Source organism: Anopheles arabiensis, chromosome 3 (genome assembly GCF_016920715.1).
Source record: "Anopheles arabiensis isolate DONGOLA chromosome 3, AaraD3, whole genome shotgun sequence".
Taxonomy (NCBI): Eukaryota; Metazoa; Arthropoda; class Insecta; order Diptera; family Culicidae; genus Anopheles; species Anopheles arabiensis.
Window position 1 is genome coordinate 55982029 of NC_053518.1, and position 17851 is coordinate 55999879.

At 40.0% G+C, this 17851-nt stretch overlaps 3 protein-coding genes across 5 annotated transcripts; 1 reads left to right on the forward strand and 2 right to left on the reverse strand.

Annotated features, from left to right (window-relative positions):
• Nucleotides 1-4322: 4322 nt before the first annotated feature.
• On the reverse strand, nucleotides 4323-5773 carry LOC120902772. The gene is made up of 4 exons (XM_040311770.1): nucleotides 5381-5773; nucleotides 5015-5300; nucleotides 4575-4945; nucleotides 4323-4515 (listed from the first exon to the last, which is right to left on the reverse strand). The coding sequence occupies exons 1-4, from the start codon at nucleotides 5429-5431 to the stop codon at nucleotides 4423-4425; spliced, it is 801 nt and encodes a 266-aa protein (XP_040167704.1). The 5' UTR covers nucleotides 5432-5773; the 3' UTR covers nucleotides 4323-4422.
• Nucleotides 5774-7787: 2014 nt separating this feature from the next.
• LOC120902771 lies at nucleotides 7788-17368 on the reverse strand. 3 transcript variants are annotated; one of them, XM_040311768.1, is made up of 6 exons: nucleotides 17260-17368; nucleotides 8897-9008; nucleotides 8686-8835; nucleotides 8435-8600; nucleotides 7982-8367; nucleotides 7788-7917 (listed from the first exon to the last, which is right to left on the reverse strand). In XM_040311768.1, the coding sequence occupies exons 2-6, from the start codon at nucleotides 8951-8953 to the stop codon at nucleotides 7831-7833; spliced, it is 846 nt and encodes a 281-aa protein (XP_040167702.1). In that variant the 5' UTR covers nucleotides 8954-9008; nucleotides 17260-17368; the 3' UTR covers nucleotides 7788-7830. The 3 variants fall into 3 exon arrangements, with proteins under 3 accessions (XP_040167702.1, XP_040167701.1, XP_040167703.1); XM_040311767.1 differs by lacking the exon at nucleotides 17260-17368 and adding an exon at nucleotides 16335-16421; XM_040311769.1 differs by lacking the exon at nucleotides 17260-17368 and adding an exon at nucleotides 9429-9612.
• LOC120902773 lies at nucleotides 10653-11741 on the forward strand. The gene is made up of 2 exons (XM_040311771.1): nucleotides 10653-11018; nucleotides 11078-11741. Exons 1-2 carry the CDS (start codon nucleotides 10685-10687, stop codon nucleotides 11533-11535), a joined length of 792 nt encoding a protein of 263 aa, XP_040167705.1. The 5' UTR covers nucleotides 10653-10684; the 3' UTR covers nucleotides 11536-11741.
• Nucleotides 17369-17851: the final 483 nt, after the last annotated feature.

Consider the following 17851-nt stretch of genomic DNA (forward strand, 5'->3'; position numbering starts at 1 on the left):
GGTTCGGAAAAAATATAATAAAAATATTATATTTTTTTATTTCTGCAATGCAATGCAATTCCGGATTTTGGATTGATTGATGTATTATTTTTGATTTTTTTAATTATTTTGTAATATTTCGTTGGATCTACAACTATTGTGGGTCAAGGCCTATCTGTGCCACTAATGAGCTGAACTATCAGTGACTTATATGATTGAATCGATAGCAGGATAGTAAGTCAGGCTTGGACCCATGACGGGCATGTTGTAATATTTACCATTTTTATACATTTTTTATATTTACCATAATGACTGTATAGCCTCTAATAAACTATTATTATTTATTGTGCAAAACGTCCACTTAAGACCCAATTATGTATCTCGTATCAGTGTCAGGGTGGTGACAGTGCCTCATCCGATGCGATTTTAGCGTGCAATTTGGATTAATTTTGCGATTTGTTTGGCCAGTTTTATATGTTAATGATAATAAAACTCGTAGTAGTAGCGAGCCGGTCTCGTAGTACAGTCGTCAACTCGTACGACTTAACAACATGCCCGTCATGGGTTCAATCCCCAAATAGACCGCGCGCACAGGAAGAAGAGAAACATTACACAAGCGCTAGCTTCCATGACATCACAAAAAACGTTTAAAGAACAATAATACACCATACGTGGAAATATTAAAAATAATTTTCACTTTTTCACTTTTTACACTTTTACTTACTTTTTTAAATAGTGAGATTAGATATTGCGTCTAGTATTTTGTTTTAACAATCCAAGCCATTTCAGATAAATTTGTAATCAATGTCTCGAGTCAACAATATAATTTTTGAACGAATCTATAGTAGTCTCTATCAAGATTGTATAATAGCGATTTTGTTCCGAAATGAGAGAGCCAGCTATATTTACATCATCATCTTCGAGTGAACTATACAATCCCTAAGCTGCATCCGAATGATAAGTGCGACATGTTAAGTTTAATATGGAATATGCACGTCGTAAGCATATACATCCATACGATTAGACATCTTGCGAACAAATATGCTATATGTACATTGTACATACGGCTTAATAGATAAGGGTGGTCGTATCCAAAACGTGAGTCGAATCAAAGAGGTGTGACCAGTCATGCCTTCACGGTTTGTTATATAGAATGTGTTAGGTTTGAGATTTTACACTTTGTTTACAACACTAATATTACGTACAATAATAAAATAATGTACAATAAGCAAACACTTCATGAAAATGATACGTGCGGCCCGCGCACCAACCGCACCGAGCGCCCCTGCCGAGAGCTCCTGCTTGATCGGCTGTGTTCCACACTATATGATCGTGCGACGCTCAGTACTCAATAAGGCCCGGGTCTATAAACATGTTGCGGCAACATTTGTTCAATGACAACTTTTCTGTATTTTTCTGTTTATTTAAAAAAAATGTGCACGGAATTGCTTACAAAAACATGGTAAAATTAAGTTGAAATTATTTTTTATTCGTTTTGGTGTACAAACAAACCGTAAATATTCCTGTAACATATAAACATGAAACAAATCGATTTGTTTCTCTTGCAACAAAATATTCCCGCAACATGAGTTTGACAGTTCGTTCATCCGATTAGGCAACAATTGTTCTCGCAACATTTTCATAGACCCGGGCCTAAGCTTGGCATGCTTAGGCCGCGGTCTAATGTTGTTGTGCGCAACATTGTTGCTCGGAAACATATCGCTGAGGTGGTCTATGAATGTTGCTGGGAACATTTCGCTTTGACATTGTTTAGTGTCAAAAATTAGCCAATAAACAGCTCAGAGATTATTTTTTATCATTCACTCGTTGAATAAAGTGTTGAAAAACTAAAATATACACCAAAATGTATTATAAATGCAAAAATTCCAAATTTAGCGGATGTCAACAAAACGCACACTGCTGCTGTGTCATTTCATACACCCGATCACCATGACCAAGGTAAATAGAAATTGTTGCCAGACAAAAATCAAATTGGTTTGAATTTGGCCGGCAACAAAGTTGCGCTAGCTGTCAAAATCCATACATTTTGCCAGCAACAATGTTGCGTGCATCAAGATTAGACTGCTGCCTTAGCGGCCCTCCACACGTCACTGACTAGCGTAGAGGAAAGCGGGGCAAAATGGATATATGGGGCAAAATGGGCACCCTCTATTTAAGCATTATTAGACTACAAAGATACTTTCCAATGCTCAAAATGTACTCATTATAGTGTTCTATGAACACCATGTAAGTTTCATAACTCTTACATTACAAATAACCAAGAAAAATGCAAAATAAGGTTGAGTAGCATATTGGTGTAATTTTTGCCACTTGAAAATAAGATTGAACCAGTATCACCAATAGTTTTACATGATATGTTTTTAAAGATATGATATTTCTATACATTTTGTCTGAAGAAAGCAAAGCGATTGAATGCGTATTTTTACTAATATAACAAAAAATACAAAAATGCTTCACGTGGGGCAAAATGGGCAGTAACGCTAAAGACAAAAATGGGCAGATGCTTTTGACATTTGTGTTGTATTTGTCGCCTCAATAATGATAACAGGCACAGCTTCAAAACATTCGATTTTGTAGATTACAACGTGTAAAATTTGTTTTAATTTTGATAACATATTTTTGGAAGAATTTTAAGGGCTTTCCTGACCAGCAAAACAAAAGATACATTTCACCAAACGTGCGCAAAACTTGGCCTTGGCCATGTAGTCCGGAACTTGGCCACGTAGTCCGGAAATGCAATATTTCTACCAGAGAATAATTGGAACAAGTCTTGTAGGATGAGTGGATCAAAATACGCCTTTTTAAAGGTTCAAATGAGTTCTTGCGTTGTGCAAGTAGTCACCAATAGTCATAAATGCAATAAGAAACAAGATCAGGAATTTTTTTGATTCCATAACCTTTGTTTTCATACGCATATTACGCCAAAAGTCTGATAGACGAATAATTTTTGCGCACCAATCAAATGACTTTTTTTAGTTATTTAAATAATTTAGTTGTTATTGCACTATTTTAATGCCTATTTTTAGCAACATGTGTATATTGATAGTGCCTTTATCAAGCCCCATGATAACTTTTACCGCCCCATGCCTATTTCGGCCATAATTCGCCTTTTTCTGCACAATATTCAGCTAGACGAATACTTTTTGGACTGACAGTATGTGTAATATCGAAAAAGTATGTCTGTTCTAGATAGGAAAAGAAGTATGTTTTTTAGGGATTGAAGAATGATGCTCACTTGATAACTTAGCGGATTCGATCAGTCGCCTCTGTTTCCCTCTGAGAAGCGGTGAATCGGTTAATCTTTTTAAAAAGATCTGAAATTTAAGCATAATAATTTTTGTCGCATCTCATTGTGGTGCAGAGGATGAGTTACCTTTTCTTGAGATGGGCTGCATTTGAAACAAAATCGTCTTGATGAACGAAATGACATTTTTTTGTACAGGATGTAATGAACTTTGAATGTATGATTTACTAATATACGTACGCTATACATGTAGGCTTATAAGAGCGCTCACGAATTTAAGGTAGAAAACATTAGTGCTGCAGCGTCTATGTAAAATAAATCTTGCTACTAATCTCGGAGCAATACTAATAATTGAACATACAATTTTGATTTTTTCCTATGCATCCGCTATAAAAAATAAACAATTTAAAATTTCCAATTCAATAATTCTTAGTTTAAACATTTCTCATACATTTCAATGCTTTTCCTACCTCCTTTCCAACATTCTTTCAGTTTTTTCCGAGCATAAACTCCTGACTAGCGTCGGTTCAGTAGTTCAATGATCTCGTAAGACTGAACAACATGCTTTTAATAAAAAAATGATTCAACCCACTTAGCAGGACTGACCATCCTGCATTAGGAAATTAAATAGTTATTGATAGTCAAGCACATTAGTGTTTCAGATTAGCCTTGACCGATAGCAGATGTTGTACCAAAGGTAAAAAGAAACATATATACTATGTAATAATGATAAACTTATGATAAAGATGTGTAGGGAACTATGTTAAGAAACTGCTCGACAGCAACATTAGGAAACTGTTCGATAGCAGCATTAGGAAACTGCTCGATAGCAGCATTAGAATATAATCGCTCAACTCGTGGGCGTAAACAAGACTCATAAGATACTTGTCCTTATGCGCCCCGATGTGTAAATAGCGAATAAACGCTCTCTTGTATCCTGAACCTCAACCGAGTAAGACGCCTTTCTAAAGCTCATCCGAAGCCCCTGTGCTAGTGTTAGGGAACCGTATAATTTCCTTAAAGATGTTTCTGTTTTTTAATCATAAACACACTCAAATACGATAAAAATATCTGCAAATACATATTTTTCACAGTTTGCTTTGCATTTATTCATGTGTTACTCTTATGCACAAGTAGCCAATTTCAATAATAACATCAACAAATCCCATCAATCTTTATTAACTCATCAAGTCATTTTTTTTTTCAAGACATTTTTGATCCTTTGCATTAAACTCCAGTAAAGGTGGACAAGTTTGTTCAAACTTCTGGAGCTGTGGAAAAAAGAATGTATAAGACATGCATGCTCATTTATACTTAAATTTGTACTTACCTTGCTGATGCTAACAAATGCACATTCGTAGTACATTCTGACATTAGGATGAGCGAATCTTCCCGCTTCGCGACATTCAAACTCGCATCGTTTTAGGTCCAAATCAAAAACATCAGTTTCACGCGGGCATTTGAACATGATTGCCCCATTTGACGAGCACAGAAAATACAGCTGTGGGAAAGGTGTGTATACAAACCACTTATTTATGTTTCGAGAATTTTTACAATCCACCTGGAAGCAATCAGATGAACGGCGCTTAAGGAAGCAAGCAGCCGTAGTCTGGTTGTACACATTATTGACCGCTAAGCAGTTTTGCTCATATCCTAACATTTCAGAATCACAATACAAATATCTAGTGCAATTTGAAGGGTCTGTAAATTAAATTCGTTAACAGTTACTCATATATCTATAGAATCTACTAAATGTACCACGAAACATACCAGGATAGAACCCAGGAGAATTCATCGGACACAATTCATTCGCTTCGTTGCACACAACACCATCTTCTTGCGTTTCTGAGCATATTCCTTCACCTGTACAATAAGGCTTAGCTGGATCTACATCTTGACAGCGATAGGATGTAAGAGCGGTCTGATCGTAGCTACAAATTTTTACTGTAGAACAGTCCTCACAATCCTGTCGACGTCCCTGTTTGCAAGATGATATTGCACGACTTAAAGCTACAGGACCGCGCTTCGAAATCAGTTGACGAAGTGCATTTTGCTCCTGAAATTAATATCAGTTTAATTTAGTGAAACTTCTTTCGATACATTCTACAATACATTTTGCCATTCTTCTTTACAAACCTCGCCGTATACTGCAATAACCAAAAGAACCAAAATAACTGAACGTAACATGACCACTTTTTACATTCACGTTATGAACACAATGAGCTTTTACCGAATCTAAATGTTTTGTTTTATACTGTTTTGCTTTTATTATGCAACACACGTTTTACAACTTAATTGCATATATAAGATAAGATATCTCCAAAAGACTATTATCATACAGTAGCATTTCAAGAGAGTAGGGTAAATGTTCCAATAGAGGCGCTATTTGTAGTGGTGCAAATTGCTTTAAATGAGTTTGAATTATTACGAAGGATAATATTTGCATACAAATTCACAATATGTTGACTGCAACCCATAAAACATTTCCTACGACTTAAAAAACTCGCAATAATGTTATATAACTTATATAAATAATTTACAAAACAAAACGAAGCAAAAACTCCCTTTAAAGCTATGTAATAAAATGACTTTAGTGTTTGAAAAAGTTGACGAATGTCAAAAAAGATAGAATTATAGTGTAATTATCAATTACAACAAGATCAGTGCCCGAAATTACGACGAAATCATGTGCAGTTCAAGAGGACCAAAGCTAAGAGGCTAGATTTTTGATGGTGGTCGTTTTTAAGAGATTCTTCTTCTTCTATGGCACAACGACCGTTGTCAGTCAAGGCCTGCCGGAACCGCTTATGGGGATGGCTTTCAGTGACTTTTGGATAACCCCCCATAGCAGGATAGTCAGTCCTACGTATGGCGGTACGGTCTATTTGGGGCTTGAACCCATAACAGGCATGTTGTTAAGTTGTACGAGTTGACGACTGTACCATGAGACCGGCTTTTAAGTGATTAATTACTGAAAAAAACTAATCCATGCCACGTTGATGAGAAAGAAATGTATAGTTACACTAAGTTTTGTGCACAAAATGCACAATTAGCCCCGAAAAGTGTTTGGCTGTTTCAAATCGTTTGTGAACGCTTTTTCATCTAAGGCAGCGGTCTAATCTTGTTGCGCGCAACATTGTTGCTCGGAAACATATCGCTGAGGTGGTCTATGAATGTTGCTGGGAACATTTCGCTTTGACATTGTTTAGCGTCAAAAAAATGCCAATTAACAGCTCAGAGTTTATTTTTTATCATTCACTTGTTGAATAAAGTGTTGACAAAATAAAATATACACAAAAAAAGGCTTATAAATGCAAAAAATCCAAATTTAGCGGATGTCAACAAAACGCACACTGCTGCTGTGTCATTTCATACACCCGATCACCATGACCAAGGTAAATAGAAAATGTTTCCAAACAAAAATCAAATTGGTTTGAATTTGGCCGATAACAAAGTTGCGCTAGCTGTCAAAATCCATACATTTTGCCAGCAACAATGTTGCGCGCAACAAGATTAGACCGCTGCCTAACTGCCAAAAACAAGCCTTCAAAATGGTGGACCAAAATCAAGCTATGCATCGACCTCTGTATTATATAGACTTTAATTTTTGTGTATGGAAAAACGTGCCAGCTAAAAAGCACATATTCAGTAGTTGGCAGGGAATCGATGTCGAACACCTCATATTTTAAATTTTTATCTGACTTTGCAGCACCATGGAGAGTTCCCTAGACCACTTATCGGAAAACTTGTTACACACGTCTTTGAAGAAAACCTCGAATCTCTTTGCAGTCCGCTAATTGCGGTCCACTGAATGTCGGACAGTCCTCATTTCATAGCAAAATGACCACGTAACTTACCAATATTAGCTTATATGATGCCAAAATCATTTGATTATTGGCCCATCGACTATTTTGGGTGGTCATCTGCGTAACCTTGGCCAAGCGCTCTAATCTGCCTTAATCTGCCAAATACCGTTGCTAAAAGATTCCAAAAGAAGTATCATAGTAATTTTAGAGCTATTTAATCTTTTAGAAGTATGCGGAATGAAGGAATAGTGAAAATTTACTGTCTAGCCTGTCATTTAAGACCTAATTGCCTCAATGCCGTTGATTATTATTTAGATAGAATTATTGCTGCTTAAAATCGGTTGAACATTTTCGTGGTAAAAATAAAAGGATTAAAGGTGAAAATATGAGGTGTCCGACTTTAGGTGGCCGCCACTGTATGTATTAAGATCATACACGGGGACCTGCATTATCTAATGAATTAGTAAACAATAATAATAACAATAATAATAATATCTGCATGGAACCCATTCCCAGTCCGCCAAGTCCTATTATGCCGTCCAAACAGAGGGGACGTAGTAAGTGGTAAGATAGCACGGTGGAGTCCACCGTTAAGGCTGCGATAATGTCTAGGGAGAAGCGAAACCGTGACCGGTTTCGGTCACTTCTGAAACAGCTCGGTCCACAAAGCAGTTGTAGTGCAGGACAAGTAAATGCATAAGTAATTTTGTCATCATTCTTAGCATTCTAGCTTGAGCATTTTTACACATGCAATTTATTAAGCAACAATGTTAGATTATTTTATGATGTAGCTGGTGGCGGTGGTAGTTTGCAATCGTCCGTTTGAAAAGTCAGCCCAGTAGGACAGGGTGTTTCAAACAATTGGTACTGTAATAGATATGATTTATATAGATTAAGTGTAATATAAAGAGTCTATCTACGGGAAGCTTACCGATCCGTTCAGCCCCGCCAAACATAAATAGTAGCGATCCGTTTGCGATCCTCCATTTCCGTCCGGAATTGCAAATTTACCTTCTTTTTTGCAAGCAAACTCACACCTTCTCTTAGTTTCATTGAATTCTTCATTTTCACTACATTCGAACGTCATCGGCCCGAAGGTGGCGCAATAAAAATATAGCCGAGGATTTGGTTTATATACATAAAATTTGTTCTGCATTGTTGAACTCAGACAGTTAATTTGGAAACAATCGGCAGTAGTTTTACGCAAAGTCCATGATTGGACTAAAGAATTGAACACGTACGATGAGCTAGGAGCGCTTTGCTTCATTGCGAACTTTTTATCGTTGCAATATACCGATTCACTACAATTGCCGGGAACTGTAAATAAGTCCAATAAAGGGGGAAATAATCAGCTGCTAAAACATTCATTTAAAACAGCTCCTACCTGGATAAAATGCATAGGATTGTTCTGGTGGGCATAATTCGCTAGGCGTGTTACATTGTGCATCCATGATATTTGTACACATTCCATTGCCCACACAGTAAGGTCGTTGAGCATCGACAGAACTGCACTCATATGAGGCAACCATTTTATTCTCATGGTTACAAAGCTGAAACAGTATTAGAAAAACAGATTTTTATTTAAATGAATCTACAAATATACAGTACACTGTATGGTACTGCTTTAATGCTTACCATTACGCTTGTACAGCTACCACAAGTGATGCCACGAGCTTTGCATTCTTTTTTAGACTCGTCGGAATCGTTTAGATTTGTATTAGTATTATCAACCACAGTTCTATGCAATCGAACGACTATTGGTAAGCTATCATCCGCTCTTATCGTCTGAAGCAATAAAGTTATTATGTTGTAAAAAGACATAATAATATTTAAAAGATTGTCTTACCTGAAGCCCCGTTGCAATTACACAGCACAACCCTAGAATCCAAACCACTGCCCCCATGGTGCTAAACTAGTGTTGCTATCACGTCGTACTCTCCTTGGTAATTGAAGCGAAGCTACAAAGAATATTTGGCAAACCGGCTTTATAAGTTTTGTCGTGAGGGACAAGAATCTTTTAGATAAGATGATCAAAGTATGTAATTCTCTTATCTCATCCCAGATCTTTTATTTATTTGCCGAAAAAGATACAGTCGTAACCTTGAGACTTAAACAATACGTCTACAGTGTGGCTGTTGTAAATTCATGGTGGTGAGTTTTTAATTATATTTGGGAGAAACAATAAACATGCTCGCACGCAATGTGTTTTATACGTTTAACTAGCATTATTTGTAATGTAATCAGATTTTCAGTTGCAGTGCATGTAAAAATGAAGAATAATACTGCTTACACTTCTGGTGGCCATGACCGTATAGCCAAATAGAAGCAGAATATTTCTGATGACTAAAACACGTAATAATTTAAAAAAAATTACCTACCTTCAAGGCTCTTCCATTAGCATTTCTGCATATCTACATATACTATCATCTCAAAGTACAGTCGTTAGCTCACGCGACTTAACAACATGTTTAAGATGACGAGGGTTTAAGCCACACATCGACCGTCACTCTGTAACAAGGACTGACTATCCAAGAGCGAGGTACTTGATAAGTCTCGAAAGCCTGTATAGGCCGGCATCACCGCGTAGGATGATATACCATCCAAATAAAAGATGATATACCATCGCACCCTAACATTGGACATAATTGTTCAATCTTGTTTCATCTTTTTATTGCAATGTAATCAGGGGCGGGGGCCGGTCTAGTGGTACAGTCGTCAACTCGTACGACTTAACAACATGCCCGTCATGGGTTCAAGCCCCGAATAGACCGTACCGCCATACGTAGGACTGACTATCCTGCTATGCTAACAATAAGTCAATGAAAGCCAAGCTCACTTCACTAGTGGGTACAGGCAGGCCTTGACCGACAGCGGTTGTTGTGCCATAGAAGAAGAAAAAGAATCAGGGGCGCATTAAGTACTACGCAAACTACGCAGCCCCGTGGGGCCACAAAAAAAGAGACATACTCTCCGATCACAAGTAATTTTACTTGTTAATCCTGTTCTAGTTTATATTTAATTATATAATTTCTCGCTTGACAATTCAGAAATGTACGAATGTAGTACTCGTGTGACCGCTTAGTGCATCCACTCGTATTAATCCGTTAATGTAATTCAAGATAAATAGTACATTGATAAACAAAATAAAAAAAGAGATATGTTTTGTACAAAAAGTATTAATTAAACCGTTTTGCAGTATATTTTGGTAATACGTGGCTGATAGCAACTGAAGCCATCTTTTTGATAACGTGGTGATTGCTAATTTATCTTAATTTTTGTCTTACCGACACAATTGTACATAATTATTTTTCTATCTCACATAGAGAAACGCCATTTCTCTAATAAGTAGCACGTGATCCACATGATGCACGTGATGCAAACAAACTTAAATAGATTAAATAAAGCATCTGGAAGGCCAGATCATCACGCTGCAGTACGATGTTTTGCAACGCAAACCGCGGTTTATTTATTTTGTTTACTGAACTGTTCATTTTCTCAGAAGTTAATCTCCATTGATCTTGTGCACAGATAAGAGTACAAATCTTACATGACGTTGTCATTTTAATTTTAACGATATGGTTTATTTAAAAGGCAGCTGGTAAAGAGTATCCAAACGTATTTGAGTGGTCTCAAAATGCAGTTCCACATTCTACTAACTTTCATTTTAATTACTCTTATTCGCAAAGAATCATTTTGCCAGCTGGACAATGGCACTAGTACTGCTCTCAACACAAGAGCTTTTGTAAAAAAGGAATGTGATGGAGTAAAAACATATATTTGTGATTCTTGCACTTCGCGGAGGCCTTGCTTTGGCACGCAGGAAATTGAAACGACATTTACTTGTGGTACTGGTTTATTCTGTATCGAGGGTACCGCATCTGATCGATGTGGACCAACACCTTCGGATGTTTGTGTAACATCAACAGAAAGCAGGCCGTTCACTTGCTCCGCTAGTGGACTTTTTCCAGGTGCGTGTACGTAAGATGAGTAGTTTCATATCATTTTAATTTTGTATCTTTTTCCGTAGATCCCAACAACTGTCAGAACTATCATGTATGTTTAGCCGCTAGTGAGTCCTCAACGGTGTATACCTGTCCGCCGGGTTACGTCTTTAATATCGTCACTACATCATGCATTCGTCAAATATCAGCAGCTAATTGTGTTACGGTGTCCTGTCCAGTAGCAGTTCCTAGCTACGTTCTTTACGGCACGAGTAGAGTGTATTACGTCGTATGTGATGGCGTTAATCTACCCACCGAAGTATTACGGTGTCCAAACGGCGCTCTTTTTACATTTTTCTCTTCCAGTACGCGTTTCGGTGAATGTGTATACACTTGTTCAGGGCAGGGTAATTATCCTAATAGCAATAATCCTAGCTCCTATTACCAATGCTATATATCTAATGGTCGTTTGGTGTATAACGAGCTCGATTGTCCATCAGGTACTATATTTAATCAAACCCTGCGTTATTGTACGAGACAGTAAGCGTATTTCATTTCACGAGCAACTTAATATTTTTTAAAACAATTTTCACCAATAATGCATTGCAAATCTTCGATTTTTGCAACTAAAAAACAATGAAAATATAATTAATTAATTGATTAAATCAACTAGCAAATTTAGACAATTAGCTCTAATGGCTTCTCATTGGTATTTGTGAGAATACATTTTTCCCCATTCATCAAGCCTAACGTAAACGAATAATTTAACTTATCCGAAAAAAACTGGGATATAAAACCATTAGGGTAAATGTACCTATAGTGGTGGTAGTACCAATAGTGGAGGTATTGCACTGAAATGCGGTTCATACGGCAAATTAAATGTAATTAAGTTATTCACGTTAGTGTGAAATGTTCTTAAGCCTTTTACAAAGGGTTTAAAAGTTAAATGGAGCCATTCCGTTACTTAGTGACCGAAAAATCTATTATTTTGTGATATGTGTCAACATTTTTCCAAAATTCTTAGGATTTCATAACGAAACTCATTTTTCTGTTAACGTTCTAAATGACCACATAATCACGCTGTTAACACGAGGTCCCTAATTGACAGTCAAAGTTGTTATTGTTATTGTTGTTGTGGCGGTGACAGCTATTCGAACAGCATATTTTCGAATCATCCGTTCGAATGGCGCAAAGCTTTCGAAATGCTTCTAAAGTGAGACAGCCGTTGGATAGAAGAGCATAACCAGTTTGCGCATTAAAGGGACGAATCAGAAAATAGGTCGGCCGCGGTCAGCATAAGGGTCAACTGAGGTCGTTAAGAAAAAGGGACGCGCGCAAGCGTAAACAAAGTTAGTAGCAACATCAAGAGCAAAGGAGAAACTGCGGAAAACGTTTTTTAAAGTGTCGAAATATAAAACAGTTCCCACTATTAAAAGGAAAATTTCGCCAAGAGTTTTATTTAAGCCCTTTACTTGATTGATCGTTGCAACAAACTTTTAAAAACATTTTCATTACAATTTTCGATCTTTCTTGAAAATTTTGCGTTACAAAATGCCCGCGAGTAAGTGCGAGTGTGTGAAGTGCGATTCGCCAAACGACATCGATGATATGGTGCAATGTCAAGATTGCAAAAAGTGGTGTCACTTTAGTTGCGCTGGAGTTGGTGAAAGTGTGGCAGAAGAATACTGGGTGTGCGAAAAGTGCGTAGGAAAAGGGCCAGGACCGTCGATGAAGACGAGGCGCCCAAGGAGTGAGAAAGCGATGGCGGTTGTTGCAGGACCAAGCCAGCAGCCCGATCTTCCTAAAAGTTCGGAGAGATCGGAGTCGATGCCTGGTACAAGCGAAGAACCATCGGCTAAGCCTCTTAAAATTCCTACCGTCGCAGCAAGCCACTCGAAGAAAACCGCCTCCAACTCTTCGCGTTTGTCGGCTCAAGTGGCTCTCCAACGTTTGGAAAAGGAGCAAGCGCTGCAAAAGCAGTTAATACTGGCAGAAAAACAGAAAATGGAGGCCGAGATTACGGCGAAGATGGCCAAGCTGCAGTTGCAACATGAAAGCCAACGCAACGCTTTGGAAGACGAGCTGGAGAACCTATCGGTTTATTCAGCAGCCACTAAAACCGACAGAACAGCTGAATGGGTGAAGCAACAAAGGCAGAAGCAGCAAGGAACATCATTAGTTCAAAGATAAGTTGAGCCCTCATCGCAGCATATGCCGCAGGCAAGCTCGTCGACCCCGATAGTGACGCCGCGTGAGACTCCTGTGCGAGCGACAGCGCAGAGCATCGCGCGAGATATGTACCCGAAAAAGTTGCCTATCTTTTCGAGATGCTCGAAGGAATGGGCAGTATTTCTCAACTGCTACAACGAGTCGACAAGAGCATGCGGATATACGGACGGCGAAAATACCATACGGTTAGTAGAGTGTTTGAAAGGCCCCGCTCGAGATGCCGTTCAGTCAAAGCTAAGACTGCCCAACGCCGCACCTCTTATCATCAAGCGACTGGAGAAGCTGTTTGGAAAGCCGGCCCAGCTAATAAGGCAGCTTACGGATAGTGTGCGGAAGTTCGATCCACCGAAACCCGAACAGTTGAATAGCCTGATCACGTTCGGGCTAGAAGTGGTGAACTTGTGTGACCACCTGACGCTCAGCAACATGAAAAGTCACTTTAACAACCCTGAGCTACTAGCAGACTTGGTGGAAAAACTTCCCGCTACGAGGAGGCTGGAATGGTCTCGGTTTAAAAACAAGTTTGCCGAGCCAACTATAAAACACTTCGGGGAGTTCATGGAGGCTTTGGTGGATGACGCGTGCGACGTTACCGCGTATGTCTCCCCCCGAGCAGATCATCCAAGGACGTCTAGGAGTTTCCAATCACACGTCCACTCACAACCTGCCAAAACGGAAGCAAATACGAATGTTTCGAGCGCCTCACAATTCAGTAACGTCAAGTGCCTGGTTTGTGACATTCGTGGACACGTTGCCAAACATTGTGAGCTTTTCAAACGGATGGATGTGGATGAGCGGTGTGAAAGCGTATTAAGGCTACAACTCTGCTCGACCTGCCTTAACAAACACGGGTCTAAGCCGTGTAGATCACGATTTTTGTGTCGTGTACCAGGGTGCGGCGGACGACATCATACTTTGCTTCACCGTGGCCAAAACACCCAGCAGGCCAAAACACCAAACGCACCACGACTCTAGACAACCCGCAATTTTCCGCATCGTCTCAGTGACAGTCTACAACAAAGGGCGAGCCGTGGATGCTGTAGCTTTCCTGGACGAAGGATCATCCGTCAACCTGGTGGAAGCTGAATTAGCTTCAAAGTTGGGACTTGACGGAGAAGTGGAACCATTGGAGCTCTGCTGGACAGGCAATGTGACCAGGAGGGAATCTACATCGCGACGAGTGAGCTTCCAGATATCGGCGAAGGGGGAAGGGCGGCGCTATTCTATAGCAGCCGCCCACACAGTGAAACAGCTAAGTCTACCGTCCAATAACGTAAATTACGACGCACTGATAAGATCCTTTCTACACTTGCAGCACCTTCCAACGTCATCCCTGGAGCACCGGAAACCATCGTTGCTGATCGGTCTCAATGATGTGGATTTGATCCGACCTCTGGAAACTCGGTTCGGTCTACCCCACGAACCCATCGCAGTAAGGAGCGCCCTGGGCTGGGCCATCTACGGGCCAAACAACGCAAAGACAGGAAGGACGATGCTGGGAATGCATCAAATTCCCCAGCAACTAGAAGAGAGTTCCCGCGGAAAAGTCTGCGACGAGGGAACGCAAGACGATCTTCTACAAGAGATCCTACCGGAGAGCTCCCGCGAACCCCATCGCGATGAGGGAGCTAACACGGATCTACAGGAGGAATTGGTGATTCCACAACAATCGGTGAGCGAAACACACTACCTACATACTCTACCGGTTAAGATAACAGTAGATAAATGTGCCCGCGATGTACCTCGCGACGAGGGTACAGAAAAGGTAGAAGTTGACCGCGAACTAAACGAATTGCTACGACAACAATTCTTGCTAGACGATGTAGGGACGTTTACTGGCCCGATTCCGGAGCCCAAAGATATAGAGAGAGCAAAAACTATTTTAAAAAGCACCTCATTTAAGATAGGCGGTAGGTTTATAACCGGCCTACTTTGGAAAAATGATAGTATTTGCTTCCCAGACAGCAGACCGATGGCCTTGAAACGACTGTTTGCTCTGGAGAAGAAGTTAGAAAAGGACCCTGAACTTAAAATAGAGGTACATAAGCAGATTAGGGACTATGTGAAGAACGGATTTGCCCATATTGCGTCACCAGAAGAGCTCCGTTCAGCTGATCCAAACAGAGTATGGTACCTCCCTCTTAACATCGTATCGCATCCAAAGAAACCAACAAAAAAACGGCTAGTTTGGGATGCTGCAGCAAAGGTAGGTGGGATGTCCTTGAACTCACAACTCCTAAAAGGTCCTGACTTACTAGTAATGCTTCCTCAAGTTTTATGCACATTCAGACAAAGACGAATTGCGTTTGGAGGAGACATAGAGAAGATGTTTCACCAAATTCGCATTAAAAAGGAAGACACACATAGCCAGAGGTTTTTGTTCCGATTTGAAAAGGACCAAGATCCAAAAACATACCTCATGGATGTAGCCACCTTTGGAGCTACTTGCTCCCCCTGCTCAGCTCAATACATAATGCATCGTAACGCAGACGAATGTGCGAACGAATATCCGATAGCAGCTGCAGCCATAAAACGATCTACATATATGGATGATTATTTCGACAGCTGCGATACACGAGAAGAAGCCATCCAGCGTGCAAAACAAATTAGATTAATTCATTCCCAAGCTGGTTTTAATATGCGAAACTGGGTGTGCAACGATCCCATCGTTTTAGAGCATCTGGAAGAACGAAAAACGAATCAAAACCCGATAGTTTTCAAAACTACAACTGATGATTATCAGACAAGAGTACTCGGTATGGTCTGGGACCCGGCAGAAGACATTTTCCAATTTTCTTCAGCTTGGCACAAAGACTTAATCCCCTACGTGAATGAGGGGAAAAGACCAACAAAGAGAATAGCATTAAGGGTGATTATGAGCATCTTTGATCCCTTGGGAGTTCTAGCTCCTATGTTAATTCACGGTCGCTTGCTTATGCAAGATCTTTGGCGAGCACACATTAATTGGGATGAACAAATGAGCGATGATGAATTCGTCAAATGGACAAAATGGGCCGCTACACTTCCCAACATATTTGAGCTAAAAATACCACGATGGTATTTCAAAGGCGCTGGATCGATACCCCAAGAACCTATGCAATTACACGTATTTACCGACGCGAGCGAACAAGCCTATGGTTGCGTGGCGTATTTTAGAGTAAATGATGGAGGTAAAATCCGCTGCGCATTAGTAATGTCGCGAAGCAAGGTAGCGCCCTTGAAACACTTATCAGTACCAAGACTTGAGTTGCAGGCAGCCCTGTTGGGAGCGAAATTGATGAAAACGGTGTGTGAAAATCACGATTATAATGTGAGAGAAAGGTACATACACACAGATTCCCAAGTCGTACTTTCATGGCTTCGATCGCCTCCTCGGGAATTTAAGCCATTCATAGCACACCGAGTCGGAGAAATTCGAACACTCACCGACAATGCTAATTGGAGATATGTCCCTACAAAAGAAAATCCTGCAGATTGTCTCACAAAATGGAACAAGGACACAGAAATTAACGAAAAGGGTAGGTGGTTAAATGGTCCATCGTTTCTCTACCATCCAGAAGAACTCTGGCCGGAGCAAAAGACCGTAGAACCAACGATGGAAGAAAGAAGAATACCTATGCTAACCCATTCCATTACGCCTTCAACCATGCCTCTTATTAATCCGACCCGCATTTCCAAGTGGAACATATTATTGCGAACAATTGTAATTGTCCACAGATTCGTAGAGAACTGTAAACTAAAACTAAAAGGCGAGACTACTAAGGCACTAAAGGCTACCGAAAACCAAGCCAAGGTTAATCTAAGAGTAGAGCGAGCAACGATTACCCCGATAGAATCAGAGGAACTTCAACGTGCCGAAATACTCCTATTTAAACTCGCTCAAACAGAATGCTATCAAAAAGAGCTAAAAGTCCTATCGCAACAAATGAATGATGAAGCAAAACCGGGCATAGATAAAACGAGTCCCCTATACAACACCGACCCGTTTATGGATGAGATGGGAATATTGAGAGTCAATGGACGAACCGCAAATGCTAACCATATTCCCTTTGATGCACGATTCCCAATCATTCTGCCTCAGCAACATGCCATAACGTCATTACTCCTGAGTCACTATCACGAAAAATATGGGCATGCTAATCGGGAAACCGTAGTGAATGAGGTTAGACAACGTCTCTATATTCCCTTTTTGAGAGCAGCCGTTGATAGAGCGATGAAAAACTGCCAACGCTGTAAGGTAAAGAAATGTAAATCACAAAACCCACGAATGGCACAACTACCTGCGCAAAGACTTACCCCCTTCCTGCGTCCGTTCACGAATGTAGGAGTCGATTATCTGGGACCAATAGACATTACTAACTTGCGCCGCAACGAAAAGCGATATGTGGCTGTTTTCACCTGTCTAGTAACGAGGGCGGTCCACCTCGAAGTAGCATATAGCCTATCGACTGAATCATGTATAATGGCCATCAGAAGATTCTTTTGCCGTAGAGGACCACCGACAGAGATTTTTTCCGATAACGGAACCAATTTCCAAGGCGCGAGTAACGAGCTAAAACGACAACTAAAGGAAGTTACTCTTACCTGCGCAGCCACCTTTACAGACACACACACTAAATGGAGCTTCAATC

Bases quoted from the DNA above. Each gene is read 5' to 3' on its own strand.
- LOC120902773 (XM_040311771.1), top strand. From the start codon at position 10,685: ATGCAGTTCCACATTCTACTAACTTTCATTTTAATTACTCTTATTCGC. The intron at 11,019-11,077 runs GTGCGTGTACGT...CTTTTTCCGTAG, and splicing joins CGCTAGTGGACTTTTTCCAG to ATCCCAACAACTGTCAGAAC.
- LOC120902771 (XM_040311768.1), bottom strand. From the start codon at position 8,953: ATGGGGGCAGTGGTTTGGATTCTAGGGTTGTGCTGTGTAATTGCAACG. The intron at 8,601-8,685 runs GTAAGCATTAAA...ATACTGTTTCAG, and splicing joins GTAGCTGTACAAGCGTAATG to CTTTGTAACCATGAGAATAA. The intron at 7,918-7,981 runs GTAAGCTTCCCG...TATCTATTACAG, and splicing joins TGGCGGGGCTGAACGGATCG to TACCAATTGTTTGAAACACC.
- LOC120902772 (XM_040311770.1), bottom strand. From the start codon at position 5,431: ATGTTACGTTCAGTTATTTTGGTTCTTTTGGTTATTGCAGTATACGGC. The intron at 5,301-5,380 runs GTTTGTAAAGAA...TATTAATTTCAG, and splicing joins TTATTGCAGTATACGGCGAG to GAGCAAAATGCACTTCGTCA. The intron at 4,516-4,574 runs GTAAGTACAAAT...TTTTTTCCACAG, and splicing joins CATTTGTTAGCATCAGCAAG to CTCCAGAAGTTTGAACAAAC.